This window comes from Aulonocara stuartgranti (genome assembly GCF_965226115.1).
Source record: "Aulonocara stuartgranti genome assembly, chromosome: 3".
In the NCBI taxonomy this organism is placed as follows: Eukaryota; Metazoa; Chordata; class Actinopteri; order Cichliformes; family Cichlidae; genus Aulonocara; species Aulonocara stuartgranti.
Genome location: NC_138941.1, coordinates 26,826,986 through 26,846,561, shown reverse-complemented (window position 1 = coordinate 26,846,561; position 19,576 = coordinate 26,826,986). Strand labels below are relative to the sequence as shown.

Genomic DNA, 19,576 nt, shown 5'->3' with positions numbered 1-19,576 from the left:
CGAACAGGATTTTGGCCGAATGGGGAGGGGTAAACATGTGCGCATGAATGACATCACTGTCATGTGACTGTAGAGGTGTGTGACTGCTGTCAGCAGACCTAACCACCTGACAGCTTTAGATAAACTTACAAACCTACTACTTTAAAATGCATTAATTACATATAAGCCTATACAAAACTTGTAGTTATAAGATAAGATAAGATAAGATAAGATAAGATAAGATAAGATAACCTTTATTAGTCCCACACGTGGGAAATTTGTTTTGTCACAGCAGGAAGTGGACAGTGCAAAAGTTATGACGCAAAAATTAGAATACAATAAGAATAAATACAGTACACAGCTGTACAGAATAGAATAAAATAATATACTATATACAGTAGAATAAAATAGAATAAAAATATACAATAAGATAAAAATAGAATACGAATACTTTCTAATATTGCAGTTCACACACATCCTTTGCAAGTTATGCTATGTGTAGTATTACAGTGTAGATTCTCCGAATTATTTTTGCTTTCATCATTGTCATCATCTTAATAATTTTACTCTTGGCTGACTCAGTAATGCACCTTGTGAGATGTTTTTAATGTGTACGAGCAGAGCATTTCTATACTGTTATCATTTTCCATTTGGAAATTGAACAAACACCAACAGTTACAAGGGTATCTGACCTACAGGTGTAGACCTGCAGCGGTCATTTGTCGCACTGAAATGTCAGTCAGGTCTTTCTACTGTATTCACCTTGACCATGTTGCACACCCCTTGTAAAGATAAATGGACTATATTTACATTACACGTTTCCCCATTGGCAGTTTGCAAAGCACTTTGCAAAGGGCTCCATTTATTGACCTATTAACACACACACAGGTACACAACTAATGGTGGATCTGCTACACAAGGTACTGTTCTGTTGTCAGAAGCCATTTTTAGTTGATTGTCTCTGCACTACATAAACCTCGCTGCCATAAAGCACGCTGCAGGAACTCATTCCTACCACTCTCTGTAAAGTTGTATAATAACTCTTCATTCTGTGACAGATGAACACACCTGTCAGGCGTATGGTCCCAAACACATTTTTGTATTATACCTTCATGCAGCTTTTTCTCACGATTTAATTTGTACATTTTATTTATTAATGCAATTTGCACTTCTCCCTTACAAATGTCAGTCTTACTAACATCATTTTTCTTTTTCTTTGTTTTTTTTATCACTGTTGTAAATATATAAATTCCTGCACTATCTCATAGTATAAGGCCCTTACCAGGCACCTGTGGCCCTTTTTTTTAACTGTGCTGTTTATTGTAGACTGTACCCTTCATCGTGCTGCTGTAACACATCAATTTCCCTTGTGCAATCAATAAAGTATCTTTTTCAAAAATCTATCTATCACTCATTTACTGGACCATATGCACCAAAAACATTTCAGTAGAGAAGACTGCACAATAATCATCTTCATGTAGCCTGTTTACACAGATTTTACAGTTCACTAAACATTGCTGGCTTTTATCATCAAAGTTAATTATTTTTTTTATCTATATTGTTACAAAAGGACAAAATATGCAGTGATACAAACAAGAAAAGAAGACAATACAACAGTTGCACATATTTGCATATTTTACATGTCATTAGAATTGTGTGGGAGTCACATGTGCATGAACGCATTGTGTGGTTATGCGGATGTGCATTATGAGACATTTTGTCAAGTTGTGCAACATTACCAAGCAAGCACAGCAATAGAGGGATTTTACAGCCCTGGGATATTGGATCATTTTTCAGTCTAAGAGGAGTGGATCGGGCATTTTAGCATTTGTCTTTTCAGATCCTTCTCTTATAAAAGAATGATCTCTTATCTCTTGTAACTAAATGTAGCACCCAAAAGCTCTTTGTAAATCTGTTACACTTCTAGCATTCCAAGAAAAGGGTGCACAATGCATTTATCGGTACATTTAAAAAAAAGAAAAGCAGTCAGTTCCAAAAACTTGCCAAAACAAGCCCCTTAAATAATTTTCAATTTTTTGTGGATAGCAATAAATAGTGTCCAACGTCTCAAAGTTTTTGAGGAGAAACGTTTGAGTTTGGGTCCAGTGGAGGTAGTTTGAGCAGGTGGCAAATCTGATTGCACTCAGGTCCATGCTGATATTTCAGGAACAAACTGAGCCCTCTGGCAGCAAAGTTAGAAGGACCCTTAGGGATCCTGGTGGAGTGAATCTGTGGGTCTGTGAGGTAGGTCAGTCCTTTGCCGTTGGCTGTCACCCATCCTGTGGAAAAATAAATGGATGACTACTAATCTTTGTCATGTGACAATATTGCGTTCAGTGAAAAGCAGCAGATGTCACACACCTTGTAAATCTACAACGACTTCCTGGCCACCAGAGAACAGGTAGGTGAAGTGTCCAAATGCGAGGCCATAATCTGTAGCATGGAACATCTTCTCCTTCTTTTCAGTGTTGTTGGTCAGTTTGACAAAGTCTCCAAGCATGTAGGGCTCCACGGTTACACAGCCCACAATCTCATCTCCATCCAGAATCTGATCACCGGAAAACAAGAGAGATATTTTGTAACATTTGAAGACTGTTTGGATTCTACTGGTAGCAACAATATTACTAAAATAAATCTTTGTATTTAAATGTTACTAATCTCAGTAATCCATTGGCTCTATGTGTCTTTTGGGTTTGTGATTGGCTCTCAGCACACACATTGCTGTACTGTTGTATTGTGTTTATAAAGATAAATGGCAGTACACAGTCTGGTTTACACTCAGTGAATAATGATAAAGGCTCTCTGTCTTTGGCCCAAATCAATAAATACTTTCCACACAGAATTGTAAAAATTTGCAGATCATAGCACCTCCTAGACTAATAACCTACAGAATAATTGCTTGACTATATCACAAAACAGATTTCTAGCTCTAAACTGAAAGTATTACATTTCAAGCTGCTGCAGTCTGTACCAAACTCTGGATATGGGCTTCTATTAAAGCTGTTTTTACAAAGTAAGCACTTTGAATGCAACATTTGTTATCTTGAATTCCTTTAAATAAGTGTTTCCAGCAGTCCCTCACCAACAGGGCTTCTGACGGAATAAAGAAGATCTGAGCCATAACTTCTTTGTCATAGAGACTTTTGTTGAATTCAGTCACATAGTACTGGGCTGTCATCTGTCGCTCCACATCTTTCAGAGGAAACTGGATCTGCTTTGGGTTCAAGTAATCTTTCCCCACATAACTAAGGACAAATACAGGAAAAAGATGAGACTTCAAGTCACCATATTTAGGTTGAACCAAGATTGCTACCATACTTGCTTAGCCGCTCCTCCTGGTGTAAAAACTGCACCCATATTGTTGTTCTCTGCGCGCCCTTCTCCCCCATTGAGTCACCAATGTAAACACAAGTTTCCATGGCTGTCCACAGTCCGGTGGCCTTGGAGAACTTTAAATGGAGAGCACCTAGATAGAGATCAACAGACAATTACAAGCTTTTTTGTTCTGTAAGACAAGGCTGGGGTTGATATATAAAAGCTACCCGCCTGCTGAACTCATTGGTGCTCATTTTCATGGAAAAAAAGATCATCTCAGCCCCTTAAATGGGGACATAGACCTATGGTCACGAGCTCTGGGTAGACACTGAACGAACAAGTGGCTGAAATAAGCTTTCTCTGTAGGGTGTCTGGTCTTTGCCTTAGAGATAGCACCTCAGCTGGCTCCTTTCGATGTGGTAGAGTAGCGGGTTTACTCAGAGCCTCTCCTAGATGACTGAGCTCGAAAGGAGCCAGCTGAGGTGCTTTGGACACCTGATAAGGAAGCCTCCTTGGCATCTCCTGGGTGAGCTCCGGAGGGAGGGGCAGCCCCAGGACACAATGGAGAGATGATATCTCTCAGCTGGTCTGGGAACGCCTTCATGTTTCCCCTAGATAAGGTAGAGGAGGTAGCTAGAGAGGGGGTCTGGGCTTCCCTGCTTAGGCTGCAGCCCCTGTAACCTGGTTCCAGATAAATGGAAGAAAATGGATGGATGTAGCCCATTGAATAAGAAACTAAAGCAAAGCCATCTGTGAAGGTGGTAATTGGTCTAATTCTTATATAGCCAGATCTGTATGATATATATATAGCATATAGATCTGGGTGTGAGCACAGAAGCCCTACTTATATGGTTTAAACCTCCTATTTATGAGAGTGCAGCTAATCAGAAGAAAGTGAGGGAGGCTTAAAGGAGTCAGAACTGCTATGTATGAAGTGAGGTGCAGCCCAGTGTAGAAAGAAAATAAGGATTGTCATAAATGTGAATCATGCAAAACTATAGAATCAGATTCCAAGTATAAATTTAAAAGGGGAGCTGGAAAAAAATGGTGCAAAATGAAATCAAAGCAATGGAAATATCACGAGTGCTGAACATAAATATCTGTGCCAAACTCTGCTGGAATCCATCCAGTCGCCGTTGAGACACCTCACTCAAAACAGCAAGTGTGAACATCATGGTGTCACTACAGGGAAAGTGACAGTAGAATATATCGTTTGGGGACGGGGAATGTGAGTGTTTAAAATTTCACAGTAATCCATCCAACGCGTGATCATACATAATATATTTTACATTTAAGATATTTTTATCTAGAGTGACAGAATGATGCTGACACCCTAGAGCCATAGTTCTTCTGCAGCTCACAGAAAGTACTGATGGTGACAAAGGAAGAGCAGGAATGTAAACTTACTGTGGGCAGTTTTGTACTGCTCCAACTTGAATTTTTTCTCATCATTGTGCAACCTCTTCAGCAGACAATCATTGCAAATGCCAGCCAGAAGGGCTCGGTAATCCCATTGTGACAACAAGAAGGGTTTCATAGGGACAGCATCAGCTACAGTGCTTGGGTCTAGGCAGCTGTAGCACATGGAGTTCTTCTTCTGGGGCACATTCTGCACCTCAGTTTGTTGACAACAACTTTGGTTTACCTCCAGGACTCCAAATGAACTTTTTGTAGAGGTTTCAGTGACAGGTAACAGTTCTGTGACAGCCTGAGATTGACTATTTTGCATTGCTAAAGTGCTGTTTGTTGCAGGTTGTACTTCAGTTTCCGCATTTTGGTAAACTTTGGGGCTTTTGATCGGTTGTGGTTTTAATAAAGCACGTATTTTCTGGTTTTTGCTCATGTGATCAGAAGGGGAATCATCTGTTTCAAAATCGACCGTTTCACAAATGAAGAAGCTCCCATCTGAATCTGGTGAATCGCTGTTTTGGCAAGCTCCTGCTTTGGAAATACTACTTAGTTGTGGTTTCCTGTATGTGGGAGAATTCAGATCAGCTGAAAGTTTTTCCCATGATGACTGGGAACCGAAACTGTCCCCAAGGGAGCAAGAGGATGTTATAGATAGCTGGGATAAGGACTGCACTACTCCTTCAGCTATTGCCTCAGCAGCATCAGACATCACGTCCTCTTCAGAGGTCAGCGTTTCTATTTCAGCTTTTATCATCTGAAAGTTTTCTGAATCCCTGCTCATGCTGAAGGAGGAAGTGGCAGGTAGTGCAGAACTGACACCAGAGTTACAACCCTGTAAGTTTCGCTTCTTGTTTTCATGGGGAGACTGTGACTTGTCGTCTGACCTTTCTTCATCATCTTCTGTGGGTAGACAGCTCTGATTGGTCGCTCCCTCTCTATGTCCAATAGCACTGCTTCCTGTATAGCTTCTGCTGGGCTGAGAAGAGCCTGAACTTGTTATGGACACTTCCTGCCACGAGGAGCCCAGGATATCTGTGCTTTCAGGCTTTTGAGGCATATGCACGCTGGATGAATGTGAGCCTCCCTGAGCCTCTGTGTTGAGTGTGCCAGGGGTTGTCCAAAGCGCTGTTATACACAGCCTTCCTCTGTCCATCTCTATCTCATCTTTAGCATCCCTACAGTGTGTGTTAGTGGTCTCACACAGTGACTCGTGATACTTTTGGAACCGCCTCATTATCTTAGCAAAACCTGCATGATTAAAATTTACAGAGGTGTCTTTGACATTTCTGTAGCTGTCAGGGACAAAAGACCCCTTGTCTGAATTAAGGAAAGGCTCCACTCGGAGAAGCAGCTTGACTTGGGTGACCAGGTGCATGATCTCAGTGCACAGGCTGTCTTTGTCTTGGGTACCAGCATGGCAGTAACTGTAAAAACTAGATAAAGCATTTTGACAAGCTTGAACTGCCTGTGCTACAACCTCCAAAGGAGTTCCAAGCCACTTGTGAGTGACAGTGAGGGAATAGGCAGCTTTTAGAAAGGTATGAAGCTCCTGCTTGCTGGTTACCAGATCACCCTCTGCTCTGGTGAGAAGGCCAATTGTAAATGCTTCTTGTGCCTGCTGGAGAAATGACTGTCTTTGAGAATCTGGACACTCCACAGAGAAACTGTATGATAGCAAGCAGGTACCTTGGGTTGTCTAAAGAAAAACACAAACAGAGGAACAATTACATAACCACAGGAAAGATCTCGTTTACGATCCTACATTCTGTGCAAGTCTTTAGCCACCCCTCATTTCTTTACTCACTCATTTTCAGTGCCGTTCTTGTACCTGACAGTATTCAAGCATTAAGAAGAACCTAATGCAATGCATGTACTAGTACTGTGTCTACACATAACAGACAAATTATCATAGAACCAATTTTGTATCTTTAGGCATTTTGTTATTAGCGGTCTGTCACAAAAACACATAATTTGTTCCCATTATTTTGGTTAATTCTGCGAAAAAGGTCAAAGATAACACAGCTCGACAGGCATATATTATTATTTTACTTAGCATATCTTGCCATGGTGTGCGATTTGTGATTAAAAAAACTGAGAATTGGAGAAGAGAAAAAGTGTCAGGACTAAAAAACTATCTACAGTGGATGAACTTTTTCTGAAAGTCTTATCTTTAAGAAATACGAAAAAATCCAGCAAAAGGTTGACATAGGAGCTGAGGGATGCATCTAGCCCACTAGTGGATCCAGCTACTGTTTGCTCATCAAGAATGGAAAGGGAATAGGAATGGAAATAACACACAAACTACACTGAAAATCAGTGGCGACCAGAGTGACAAATCCAAATGTGAAATTTTTGGTTCAAATTGTCATCAATTTGTACAGAGTAGGCCAGGAGAGAGGTACAACAGCGAGGGTCTATAGCCATCTGTAGGCTCTGTCACTGGGGCTGCATTTAAGCCAGTGGTGTTGGTGAGCTTGTCAAAATAATGGAACCCAAACCTCAACATTACTGAAACACTGTAAGGTCAGTGGAATAAAAGCCATCCAGCATCCAAGTAAGAGCTTTGAAATGTCCTTTTAGAACGCTGAAGAGCTGTTCCCGAAAATTCCTTAAACAAATCAGAAGAAAGCTGCGTGCAGGCTGTGTTGAAGAATAAATGTGGAATTGTACTGTTTCGCCCTCTGTACTATATTGCCATGTATGTTTACATGTGTTTAAATAATTCACTGCAGGTTTTCCTATTTTCATAGTAAAATATAAAGAAATGAGGGGTGGCTTCAGAGTTTTGCGCAGTGCTATACATCCAAAAAAAAGTTGGGTCACTGTATGTAAATATAAGCAAACTCAAAATGCAACAGTTGACAAATCATTTAAACCCTCTATTTACCTGAAAATATCATATCAAGACAGAACGAAATGATGATATTCAAAAAAGGTCATTTTGGGAGAAAAAGTGAAAACCAGTATTGAATGATTGTGATCTTTGAACTATTAGACATTAGCAGAAACCACTGTCTGGGTTAAGGAACTATGCATGAAAACCAGGATCCAGAATATCCCCTACCTCTGGGACTGAGGCAAAGGGGAAAACTTTCCTGTGGTCTGACTGACTAATCAAAATTTATATTTCTGACTGAATCACTGACTTTGCATCCTTTGGGTTAAAAGGAGAGGAACCATCCAGCCTGCGATCTGGACACTATTCAAAGCAATGACATTGCTATGCACATGTGAAACTTGCATCTCTGTGAAGGCCTTATTTATGCTGAACTAAGGCTGTCAGACACCAGATTTTTACTCTGTTATTATCAGTGCTAAAAGCCACAATTACAGATTAAGAAGCATTAGTCAAATTCATCTCTAACTCGTGTTTTTTTGGGGGGCAAATGAATCACAATCAAAAAAACAAGCGTTGGAAAGTGGAGAATCTCTAAGTAACTATACAAAACCACATAAAAATATTTAGTTTTTTAAATATCATGGTTATCATCAGTAAAAGAATACTGAAACATCCCTTATATGGATCAATATAATTTTGGGTTTTGGAGAAACACATTGCTTTTCAGGAAGGCCTCGCTTATTTCAGAATGAAAAGGCCAAACCACATTCTTTCAGGTATGTCAGCGGCACAGTGCAGCACTGTGGTTGCTTAACTGGCATGCTAAGAGTCCTAAGCTGTCACTAATAGAATCACCTGACACGTTATCAAACATAAAATATGGCAAAGGTGACTCCGTCTTGCTCAAGTAAAGTAAAATGCTTTATCAAGTAGGGCTGAACGATTATGGAAAATAATCTAATTGCGATTTTTTGCCCCAATATTGCGATTGCGATGCGATTATTTTTTAAGGTCTTTGTCTTCTGTATTATTAAACAAAGACAAGCAATACATCATATAGTATGGCCAATACTATATTACATTAATTTTAAACTGTTCTTTCCTGGAAGACAGACCTCTGTTATGATGACATGAGGTGATGCATGAATTGATGACTGACATTTTTATTTAACTTCTTCAATCACAACAGTATATTTGAACATACACAATAGTTTATTTTTAGCTTACAAACATCTGAGCATAAAGTGCTGACAAGGAACCCTGGTGTAAACATTAAAATGAAAGTCAGTACAATGTGCAGATTGCAGAAATATACATAAACAAAATCAGTGGCTTTACCACACTCAGTTTTTCGACATCTGTGAACTACTAGACAGTCATTCAATTAAAAAATAATATTAAATAAATAAAACTAATAAATAAAAAATACACACATCTTACTGATCTCTGCAGTCAGTAACATTACACATAAAGTGCAAACATAATAGCAATTGTATAAACACACACACAAACACGCCTTTAAAGTTTAAAGGCGTGAAATTGGACGGTCTAGCCTTCTGAATCAGAAGGCTAGTTCTGATTAGCGTCACCGCTGTCTCGGTGGAGTTTAATAAACTCGGCCGTCTGCTTCTTGCTATCTAAAATATAACCAGACACTGGCGTAAATTCTCGACTGTCTCATACTTCTGTTTAATAAGTTTTCTGTTTGACGTTTAGTCAGCTGTGTGAAAACCAAGGAGGAACCCACCCGGGGGATTAATAAAGTTTTATTTTATCTAATCTAATAACTTTAATCTCAGCCAAACCGATTTACTCACGAACAAACAAAACACTGAAAAAAGCCCAACAATAACATTTTTAGGTTGTCTAAGTGACTTATATATTACGTTTAACCCGAGCAGCGAAACTCCGCGGTGATCTGAAAATGATGTGCCGGGAGTTGTGCCGTTCTCGGCCGCATCAGTAACCCTCGAGGTCCCGGCTAGCTGTCGAGCTGGTGGGTAGCAGACGCCTCTGAAAACGTCGAAGCACTTTTGCAAATATGGGATATCTTGATAAACCAAGCAGATATTTGATGTTTACACAACTACTTTCTCGCCTGAAAATATTTTAAAAGTTTATTTTGTGACCCAGAAAGATTAGTATGAGTAATTTTAAAACTTAGTAGCGGCCGCCATTGTTGGAAACTGGAGTTTGGCTGGGCCGCGCTATGAATTCTGGGATATGGTAGTAATTTGGACAGCCTTCGGCGCGTCGCTGTGACGTAATCGGTCTACAAATGCGGCCTCAGGAGGATGCAGCCCATGAATTTGGACATGTCCAGAGTATAATCGCAGCCTTTGCGGTTAGAAAATTGCACTTGATCATGTCGCGATATTATCGCAAATGCCCAGCCCTATTATCAAGCAACAAAATTATTTGCCCTCCACGTCAGTTCCCAAACACAGATAGTGTTGAAAGACAAGCTGATTAACCACAGTAGTTAACATTGCTCAGTTCTCATGTGGTACTGAATTCAAAATCGCAAAAACTATCACAGGCTAAATACAGGCTTTAAAAATCGTTAAGAAGTTAATTAACATTTTAAAAATCCCTTTTTTTGATGGAGCATTGCATTCAAGGGGATAGAGAAAACAGTAGTTGAAGACCACAACACAACCAAAATTATTGCAAACATGTGCCATGGTTTGCAATGAATTTCAACCTTAGTACATAAGTACAGAAATTCATGCAGCAACTACTTAACATTAAGAGTCCAACCAGAACCTAATGGAAATTCCTCCTCAAATAGTGACGCAGGGTGGCAGATTAACTGCAAAATGACAAAGGTGCTCTGCAACCTTACCTTTACATAGGAATATCACCAGGATAAAACCAAATACAAGCAGCTGAGTTGAGCCCAGTGTTGCAAAGAAACGTGTCAAGGACAAGTTGCACTTATCACAGCAGACTGACTCATACTGATTGCAACATTTTGGCTGTTTGTGTTTATAAGTTAGACAGCAGTTATTTGCAGACCTTTAACAGTGTGTCTGAAAGTGATTGCAGGCAGTCTGAGTCTGTTCGCAACTGTTTGGAGACAGGTTGCCTCCCACCAGGCAACTTGTGCAATTGTTTTGTGATCTGACAGTTAACGCAGTCACTTAGGGTCATCTCTGGAGGTAAAAAAATCATAAGGTGTTTGCTGTTAGACTACTCTGGTGTAACTGAGCCGCAACAAGACTATCTACAAATCTGACATACATTCTTTTTGCATAGGTATTTATAACAATAATAATAATTGTCATTATTATTTATCTATTATTTAATCAGTCAGCAGTACCAATTTCATGCCTGAGTGGGGTTCTAATTAACAGACTCAAAAGAATAAGTCTGCAGGAAGGAAGATTTCAATATTATCAACAAAACAGCAAACACATTCAATGGAGGATTGCCTGATAACTACTTGCTTAAACATAAAACTTTTGCTGGACTATGAGGATTCTCTATCACTGCAGGAAATAAAACTTAGTTCAAATTAGTTATGCTGGGGAAGTTTCAGTTATCTGCGTCAGTAACCTATGCTGATAAACTAGAACTCTAAAGGTCAATTGCAGGCAAGTAGACAGAGATTATTCAGTAGAAGTAACTTACCACGTTAGTCAAAACATACAGTGAAGTATACTGAGTGTATACCACTGCCATCTTAGCAGCCTGGGCTGCTGAGAGAAGACGATGATTTCCATCCCCAAGTAACGTCTGAAAAAATGGACAGAATAAATAATGCAGCAAATTTTTTTTTAGAAAAAACAACTAATGAATGGAGATTGTGAGGCGGGCTTACAAAATCAATATCTGGATTAGTCCTAAAGGCATGGAAGTCCTCATTATTCATAGATACCAATATACTGGCCAGTATACAAAGGGAAGTTCCAATACCCTATAAAATAAACAGAGTTGCAGGTCAGAGGTTTATCACAGTGTGTAAACTGGGCCGACTAACATCTAAACCAGGATAGTCAAACATTAAACATAAGGCCTGGGGACCAGAATCAGTGTGTCAAAGACTTCAATCTGGTCCACTGAATGGCTTTGGAAAATGTGAAGGAGGACAAAAGTTTTATATTTTAAATGTATTTTCATAGATTTTACAGCTTCATCATGGCCATTCATACAACACCAAAGTAAAACAAATATCTGATAAACACTTAAATGACACAATCATTATCTGCTATAGAAATGCAGTATTTTTACAGTGTGTTCAGAGTAAAAATAAAAACAAAGCACATTCTGTAAATTAACAAAGATTTTCCATTTTTTTAATTACAGGAAAGTTTGAGCTAACAGAATCTTTTCTGTAATTTTACACTTTTATTTCTTACAATTAAAGCACACAGCAGCATTTCTTCATCATGTAGAAGTTACCTTTCTTTTGCTTATATTCAAATATCCCAGAGATAAAATGTGTACTTAAACTTCTTTAAGCTGACACAAAGCAGAGTGTCCCACAATGTCAAATGAGTTTGACATCCCTGATTTAAACCTCAACCAACTATGCCAACTATGGCAACCAAATGATAGTATTGTCTGTGGTACCTTTTTGTCAGGTTGAGGAAGCGAGTAGTACCCAACCAAGGAAGCCCATATTAGCTCTGCAGCCTCTAACCACAGGCCTAAAACACAACACAAAGACAATAAAAAATAATCACAAAATAATGACAATTATCTTTCACTTCACAAAAGTGATCTTACCCAGCTTTTGCAAAATCGTGCCACGCACTTGAACACTCACAGCCTGCACGAGCACCCGGTCACTTTCAGAGTGGTATATCCAATGACCTGCACATAAAAGATAAAGGCACATTATTTGTTTACTTTGTGGACTCAGTTTAATCCTCAATAAATGTCCGTGAAAAGGAACAGACAGGAAACTACCTGTCGTCCCGCTGTTGTTAATCAGGCTGCTCAGGATGTACTCTGCCTTCTGCAGTTTTCCTGTGGGGCAGATAATGATTATGTTTGCATTTACCCAGGTCTGCACAAGCCTTACTTAAAATAACCCTTTAATGAAATGTGGCAAAAATAACTAAGGAGTGAGAGCCGTTCATGTGCAATTTCCAGGTTATGAGTTTACGTCAATCACTATAATTTCTCCAAACAATAATTAGCACTAACATGTATCAAACAGGAGTTTATATAGTCGTTTCCAGCTCCAAATTGCTATTATTTCACTCTCCAAGAACGGCTTTGATTTATAGTTTAAAAAAATTATGTTTTTCTTATTTTGCTTTAGTCCATCCACTGTCTGAAAAAAAAGCTGCTTTAGCTCTTTCACCCCTCCCTACATGCCAAACTGATCTGTTGCCCCCTGCAGACAAAAGATTTGAACAGCTGATGGGTGGAGCTTCTGTGCTCGCAGCGTAGCTGAAATTACCATATTAGATAAATCCCGTGTCACTGATATCACACAGAGATGAGAAGACAAAAAATACTTTAAAAGCATCGATCCCAATCTTTCACTGCACTGTACCCGAGTTAAAATAGACCCTGGCCTGCCGTATGACCAGCTGGGGGGCTATGGGGGTCTCGGGGTAGCGTCTGTGGAGAAGCTTGGCAATCTTCAGCAGACGGCTTGAATCATCAGTCCAGTAGAGGTAACGGTCCACTAAGAAGACAACTGCCAGTGCACAGTGTGCCTCCTCAGCTCTGATGCAGGCCTTCAGGAGATCCTGGCAGACACAAACACGACGTTTGGGATTGTGCTTATGTTTTTATTTACAATGACACCACAGGGTGCCAAGCTGAATAGGCTATTGTTTAATTATTACCAGTAGTTGAGACAAGTGTTTGCTGATGAGGTCATTGAGGTTGGTTTTGTCAGCGGCGCTGACAGACTGCTTATACTGCCACTTCTCCGGTGCAAAAGGCCATTTCATGTCCATGGCTTCCTGCAGGAGGGAGGCCAGTTCGGCACACAGCGAGTCTACAGGAAATAAAAATCCAGATGAGCAAACAGTATTGGGCTTAAGATACACTGATGCTTTCAAAATGTATTCACAAAAGAATATCTTTACCTAAAGTGACTACATTCAAGCTACACGGGGATTACTAGTACATAAACTGACCTCTTTATTTGAAACTTTGACCATGGTTAATATTAGCATCCACCATTAGAAAAAGTATATACAAAAAAAAGCATGAAAGATTCACATCAACGCAACGCAACACAAGGAAAAGCTGGATGGATTGCTGTTTAGAAATGTACTGCTGTTTGAACCAATAACAGGAAGTTCCCAAAAGGAAGACTTAATTTACTTAGACTTAGTTTAAGCTGCCTTGGACAGTTTTAGGTCTAAGATTCTAAAATAAGCAGCAAAACATCATTTATATGAAAAATCTAAGTGAAATGGAGCATGTTTTGTCCCTTGTTTAGCAGTGACATGTAACAGTACGTGTGTGTTGACCCTATAAGATGCGAGACACCAGCCCGCATTAGTTAAAGGCACATGCTTAACATCACAAAGTGTCAAATTCATGCCATGGAAGCTACAGAGCTGTACAGAGCTTATGCAAGCATAATTCCACCTCACCTTTGATCCTGACCCAAATCTCTGAGTATCTCACATGCTCAAAAAACACTAAACAGCACCATCTTGTGTCTGACCTCTGCAGCTGCAGTAATTCAGCCGCTCTTGTGTGGTGGGCCCTGCCTCAGAAACCCCGGTGGACTGCCGACCTGCTGCTTCTGCTGCCCCGAGGCACTCGTCCAGTAAATCTCCCACCTCTCGACTGTCCATTGTGGCAAACAGACGCAGTTAGCTGTTTTCGGAAAGGAAAAAAAATCCTTCTCTCTTGGCCTCCTCACCCCTGTTCCTGTAAGAGAGTGATCCAAGAGAGGGAAATTCCATGAAATGACAATACTGTTGAAATATTGTTGAGAAAGAGCGGCTCCACATCCGGCCCGTTTGTAATATTTTAAAACATTAACATTACGATAAAAATGTAAAAAAACAAACACACAAATAAGTCAACAAAACGCGTGATGAAATTGAACTTGTATACTTTTAAAAGGGGACTAAATATATAGTGTTAACGGCCTAATTTGTCAGGACTTTTCAAAAACTCCTCATCTAGTTCATTTTAAAGAATTTGCTTATAACACATAATAATGAATGCATACGGACCTAAGTTTAGTTCAGTAAGAATATTCTGAAATTCTTCAATAATATGTCGGATTTCAAACTATATAAAAAACATACACTATTCACCGAACTGCAATTTCATATGTTGTGTTGGCGCATGCTCAATCATCTGGACGTAAGGTTTTCAGTGTGAAAAACGTTTGGTCACTAATCTAAGCAACTTCTTCAGCCTCTTATATATATATAGATATATATCTATATATGTGTATATATGTATATATATGTATATGATATACTTGTACGTATGTTATTTCAATACACCATACAATGCATTTCTGCTTTTTGAAAAACCCCAACCACAGAAAGTATTTCTGCACTATTCAGTGTAACTTAGCCTACAGCTAATTAGCATACATTCGTAATTAGACACCTCGGTTAAGTGTGGCTAACCTCGAAGTATTTATCTCTTTTCTTTTCATGTAAAATGTATGAAAAGTTCTTTTTTTAAACGCACCTATGGTTAGTTCTTGCTCCCTGCGTCTTCCTGGTGGGGCGGAATCATGAAATGCTGCTTTCAAAGTTTTCGGAAACATCAAACTTGTACCCCGGAGCGTACGATATTTGTTGCATTATTTAAACCTTGGTCTGTAAAACCCGAACATGAAGAAAATAGGTTAGACTTAACATCAAAATACGTGGTATGATTTATTTAACTGATTATTTTTCTATTTATAAGAAGAAAATAAAAAATTATTTATATTATTATTTATACCTGTCGTCCCGCTTATTTATAAAATACTGTCTAACAGATTTTTTTTTAAATATTACTAAAAAAATCTTATCAAATAAACAATTTTTGGTGGCTGTGCTTAAATTACTTCAGCAAAATACTGTATTTTTAGTATTTAATGTTTTCTCTGTTGTTTATACTTATTCCTGCGAGACCTGAATGCAACGCGTGACGTAATGAAGGGACACAACTGTGATCTACAGCAACAGGTAGCTGGGCTGTAGGAATGTGACTGAAATAAATAATTAAATGAATACATTTATGTATAAAATAATAAATATCCTGAAGGATCTTTGGGAGGACTTTTGAACTTTCAACGGATAAACCAAAATTCAAAAAAACAACTACATCATATATCATATATATATATATATATACATCATATATATATCTGCTAAACAGCACTCACTCACCAAAACATTTACATTTTCATGAGTTTTTTTCAGGTAACACACGTCCACATTTAATAAATATGTGATCCCGGCTGATAGGACGCCTCGATCTCTCAGAAAAGCGATCAGACGATGAAAAGCCCCGTGGACAGGTTGTGGCGGTATTGCAGTCATACTACCAATAGGCGGGACTGTGGCTCTGCAGTGTGTTTGTGAGCTGCACAGCTGGAACACTAGAAGACTGGCACGCGTTCCAGCTGCGAGCAGATAACTGAGCTCGGCTGCCTCCGCTGCACCAACACGCATCACATCCACAACGTGCTTCCGAGTGCGCCACTCGAGAACTTGGAGACAGCCGCATGGCCCGTTCACAGCAGCAGCATTAATCCCCCGAGGTCGGACCCCAGTTGTTTATCATCTGATGACTTCTTGCGGGCTCCCATCTTTGCCGACTCTAACACTCGGTCGCCGAACAGACTTTGTGAGTTCGACAGTGTTACGGTGATGTAACGCTTCCCATATCAGAGCTCACTCCACAACTGTTGTCACTCCAGCCTCTCCTCTCAGAGCATGGGACGCTTCAAACTCTAAAGGTAAGAAATCTCCTATTTACTTGTTAGTACAACACTGGTGCCACTTTTTTTCCTTTTTAATCTGCAAGGTGGAGCTCAACTACGGCACCTATTTCTTGAAGAAATCTGCTGAAACGTTACACGTCCTTTTCTGGTTCTGTTAAAAGCCTTTCACAACCTAGATAGGCTGACTAATGCATGAGTGCAAGTGTTACTTCTTTTGCAACAGTGAAATTGCGCATGGGCATGCCTGATTGCACCATCAACAACTGCATTGTCTGTCTGATAATTTCACGTCGATTCATTGTGGAAAAAAAGGAGGTGAACTTAGTGCTGCTGGGCTCAGACTTGCAGCTGCAGATACATCTACCTGTTGAACAGTGTTCAGACAGTGATGGTGCTATTCACAGGGCCCAGTGTGTGACTGACTGTGTGCTTGTGTGTTTGTGTATATCTAGCTTGCAAACAACAAGCGTCGGCGGCTGTGTGTAAGAATGAATGAAGAAATGCATTATCTTTGTGGCTATTAATAGACTCACTATAACCACAATATAAAGCTGAGATGCTTAGAGCTGCAGCTACACTGGCGGTGGTTGGGCCGGGGGTAGAGGGATGCCTATTTCTAAAATCTAAAATCTTTGTCCTGCTTCAGCTGGCATGAGAATGATGGTTAACAGAGGTCTGCTGGCACGCACAGTTACAGCTCAAGATGCCAAAGCTCCAGCTGAGTTCTTCTCTTTAAACCTTATGCATCTTTCAGAGCTGACAGCACAGTGAGGTGTGCTTTATATTGCACATGCACTGAGTCTCAGGATTACTGGCTGCTCTACTACTAAACCAACGGATGTAATGATACCTGCATTGAAAGGAATTTACCTCGACTGTAACGCAACACTGTAGGCCACATCCCAGCTGATTGTGATTCAGCAGGCCCGAGTGGTGAGTCAAACGAGTGACAGGTCAGGTGTAGCTTTCTCAGCCTTCAGTCAACCTCTTCATTGCTTGTTTTCTTGTGCAGACTGCAGCTGTCTTAAATGTAATGATTCAAGGTGATTTCGTGCCAATGCGTGCAGAGCAGCAGGGATTAGGAGGCATCTCGGAGTGTGTGGACGCTTACTCACACTGCAGCGTCTTCGCCAAGTTCACCCCAGCTTTATCCACCCCGAGCTGTGGTGTCAGAGCCGTGGGATTTCACTTGTAAGCTGGAATCCCTACTGATGTTTTTTTGCTGCATGTGAGAGGCTAAAACAGAGAAGTCACTTCAGTGTTTTCAGTGTGTAGCTCATTTGGCTGGAGCTACACGTTGCTGATGTAGCTCCCGCTGCTATTTTGAATATTGGACAAGCCTGCTTTTGTGCACTTGCTCATCCAGATTAGCAGCTGCTCATCTGGAGAATGCAAATGAGGCAGACATTCAGCATCAACCATCATGCGTGTGGCTCCCACTTACACACTTCTGTCAGCGACCAACAAATCAATAATAAAAAAAAAAATAGTCCAAAGTCCATTTTGTCACATGCTGGCTCATTTGATCATCAGTCACCTCAAAGTCACCCATGGCCTCTGTGATCTCATGTACACAAACACTGAAGTGGTGCTTGACTTGAAAGGTAGAGCGCTTTAAAAAGACGGGATTTCAAGGATTAAAGTGCCTCCAAAAAACCGAGTGTAGAAAAAACTGAGTGGAAGAGATTAAAGTAGGAAATCTCTGCATCTCTGTTCTTTCGCGTTCTCCTCTGCTGCTGCAGTGCAATTACTTCTGGCCTGTGGAGCAGACACCCTTGATATTTAGCATCACTTCCAGCTGCCTCCTTCCACCTCAACCTGCAGTGGTGGTGCACTTATCAGGAAAGCCAGCTATAATTGGTTGTATTGTAAAAAGCTTTGCTGCTTTATGCCAAAGGACCGACAGCAACAAATTAGGGAGGAAGGGATGGTGAGTTGAGGAAGGCAAGAACTAAAACAGAACGGGGGGGGGGTGGGGGGGGGGGTGGAGGAAAATCAAGCTGAGAGAAAATAATTACAGAGAGCAGACAATGAGCAGCAGCTCAGACATGTGCACTGGATATTTGCCATCACCGGGATGGATGGTCCTGTGCTCTCTGTCTGTCCTCTACCTTCTCAAGTTTGCTTTTTATTAGCTAATCCAATTTAATCCTCCTTGATTACCACCACGGAGGCCGCCTGAATGTTGAAGTCTTTTTTTGAGCTGTTTGTTTGGTGATGCTTTTAACTGATTTAAACACCTGAAAGGAGAATTTAAAGGCATGCGGCGTAGGCAGAGCTGGAATCAGACTTGGTACGACTCCTACTAACTTGGCAGAAGAACAGCAATCCCAAAATTGTGACAACTAAGGATCTAATTGTGAATAGATGTGAACAGGGTTACTTCTAATTATGTATCAGCCTTCACAAACTGTTTTGCAAATGGTCTGCAAATAATTAAGCGGTCATCTGGGATATTTGGATTCCTCTGCTCCCTACTCAACTCTTCAGCTTGCAGCAAAGGCCACGTACTCTGTAAAAAGGTATGGCGGGAACACAGGAAAGAGAGGCGGCAGCAGAGGAGAGGGAGACATTCTGTAGGAGGGGAAGGTAGCGGGGGTGGGAAAGTGTCAGACCTGAAGAGCTATAAATCAAGCTGAGGCTTTGAATTCAATCAGATAGGGTGAAAGGCATTTGTGGGCAAATCCAAAGCTGATTACTAGAGAAATTAGCAGGTGGTTACAATATCACCATTATTTTAAGTTTGGGCTGAGTGGGGTCGCTCTGCACTGAACAGGTGTTAGGCGTGCCTCAGTTTCAGAAAGGGAATCGAAAGTGCCTGTTATCCCACATCTGCTACCAAGTAGTCTCTACCTTTGTTTTCCCACTCATTCTGTTTACAGTCTGTAATCTGTCAAGCTTTTTATCCGAATGTGCATAATATTTGGTGTGTTATGACTACAGGAAATTGAGGGCTTTGTGGTGTGCTCATGGATGTGTGCTGTTTTAGGGAGGAATACATAAACAGGAACTAGCCAGGGCTGTTAAAAAGCCTGCGGGGGTAAAAAGGAGGGTGGTTGTTTGAATGTGAAACTCCCAGCATTCACAACTAGTTCAAAATGACTGTTGTATAAAACCACTGTGCAGCTCAGTGAGCACATCTCTGACAGGCA

At 40.4% G+C, this 19,576-nt stretch overlaps 2 protein-coding genes across 5 annotated transcripts in view; one reads left to right on the top strand and one right to left on the bottom strand.

The window, feature by feature from the left end:
* Window positions 1–564: 564 nt before the first annotated feature.
* On the bottom strand, window positions 565–15,976 carry alpk1 (alpha-kinase 1). Of its 2 annotated transcripts, XM_082527650.1 has the most exons (15): window positions 15,868–15,950; window positions 15,179–15,309; window positions 14,187–14,395; window positions 13,351–13,505; window positions 13,053–13,251; window positions 12,458–12,517; window positions 12,275–12,361; window positions 12,119–12,195; window positions 11,367–11,462; window positions 11,177–11,281; window positions 4,702–6,400; window positions 3,298–3,445; window positions 3,062–3,224; window positions 2,341–2,527; window positions 565–2,258 (listed from the first exon to the last, which is right to left on the bottom strand). In XM_082527650.1, the coding sequence occupies exons 3-15, from the start codon at window positions 14,317–14,319 to the stop codon at window positions 2,047–2,049; spliced, it is 3,321 nt and encodes a 1,106-aa protein (XP_082383776.1). In that variant the 5' UTR covers window positions 14,320–14,395; window positions 15,179–15,309; window positions 15,868–15,950; the 3' UTR covers window positions 565–2,046. The 2 variants fall into 2 exon arrangements, with proteins under 2 accessions (XP_082383776.1, XP_082383777.1); XM_082527651.1 differs by lacking the exon at window positions 15,179–15,309 and having other exon boundaries at window positions 15,868–15,976.
* A 53-nt stretch (window positions 15,977–16,029) lies between these two features.
* Window positions 16,030–19,576, top strand: part of LOC309702966 (RAS guanyl-releasing protein 2-like) — a 36,658-nt gene continuing 33,111 nt past the window's right edge. For 2 of the 3 annotated variants that reach the window (XM_082527654.1, XM_082527653.1), the window contains exon 1: window positions 16,030–16,439. The gene's annotated coding sequence lies outside the window, so the exon portion shown is untranslated. The remainder of the gene's footprint in view (window positions 16,440–19,576) is intronic. The other variant, XM_082527652.1, reaches the window with a different exon arrangement.

Coding starts and splice junctions, on each gene's coding strand:
- alpk1 (XM_082527651.1), bottom strand. CDS start 14,319: ATGGACAGTCGAGAGGTGGGAGATTTACTGGACGAGTGCCTCGGGGCA. Junction 11,463..12,118: donor TTCCTCAACCTGACAAAAAG/GTACCACAGACA, acceptor TTTATTTTATAG/GGTATTGGAACTTCCCTTTG. Junction 6,401..11,176: donor TGTATGTTTTGACTAACGTG/GTAAGTTACTTC, acceptor GTTTTTCTTTAG/ACAACCCAAGGTACCTGCTT.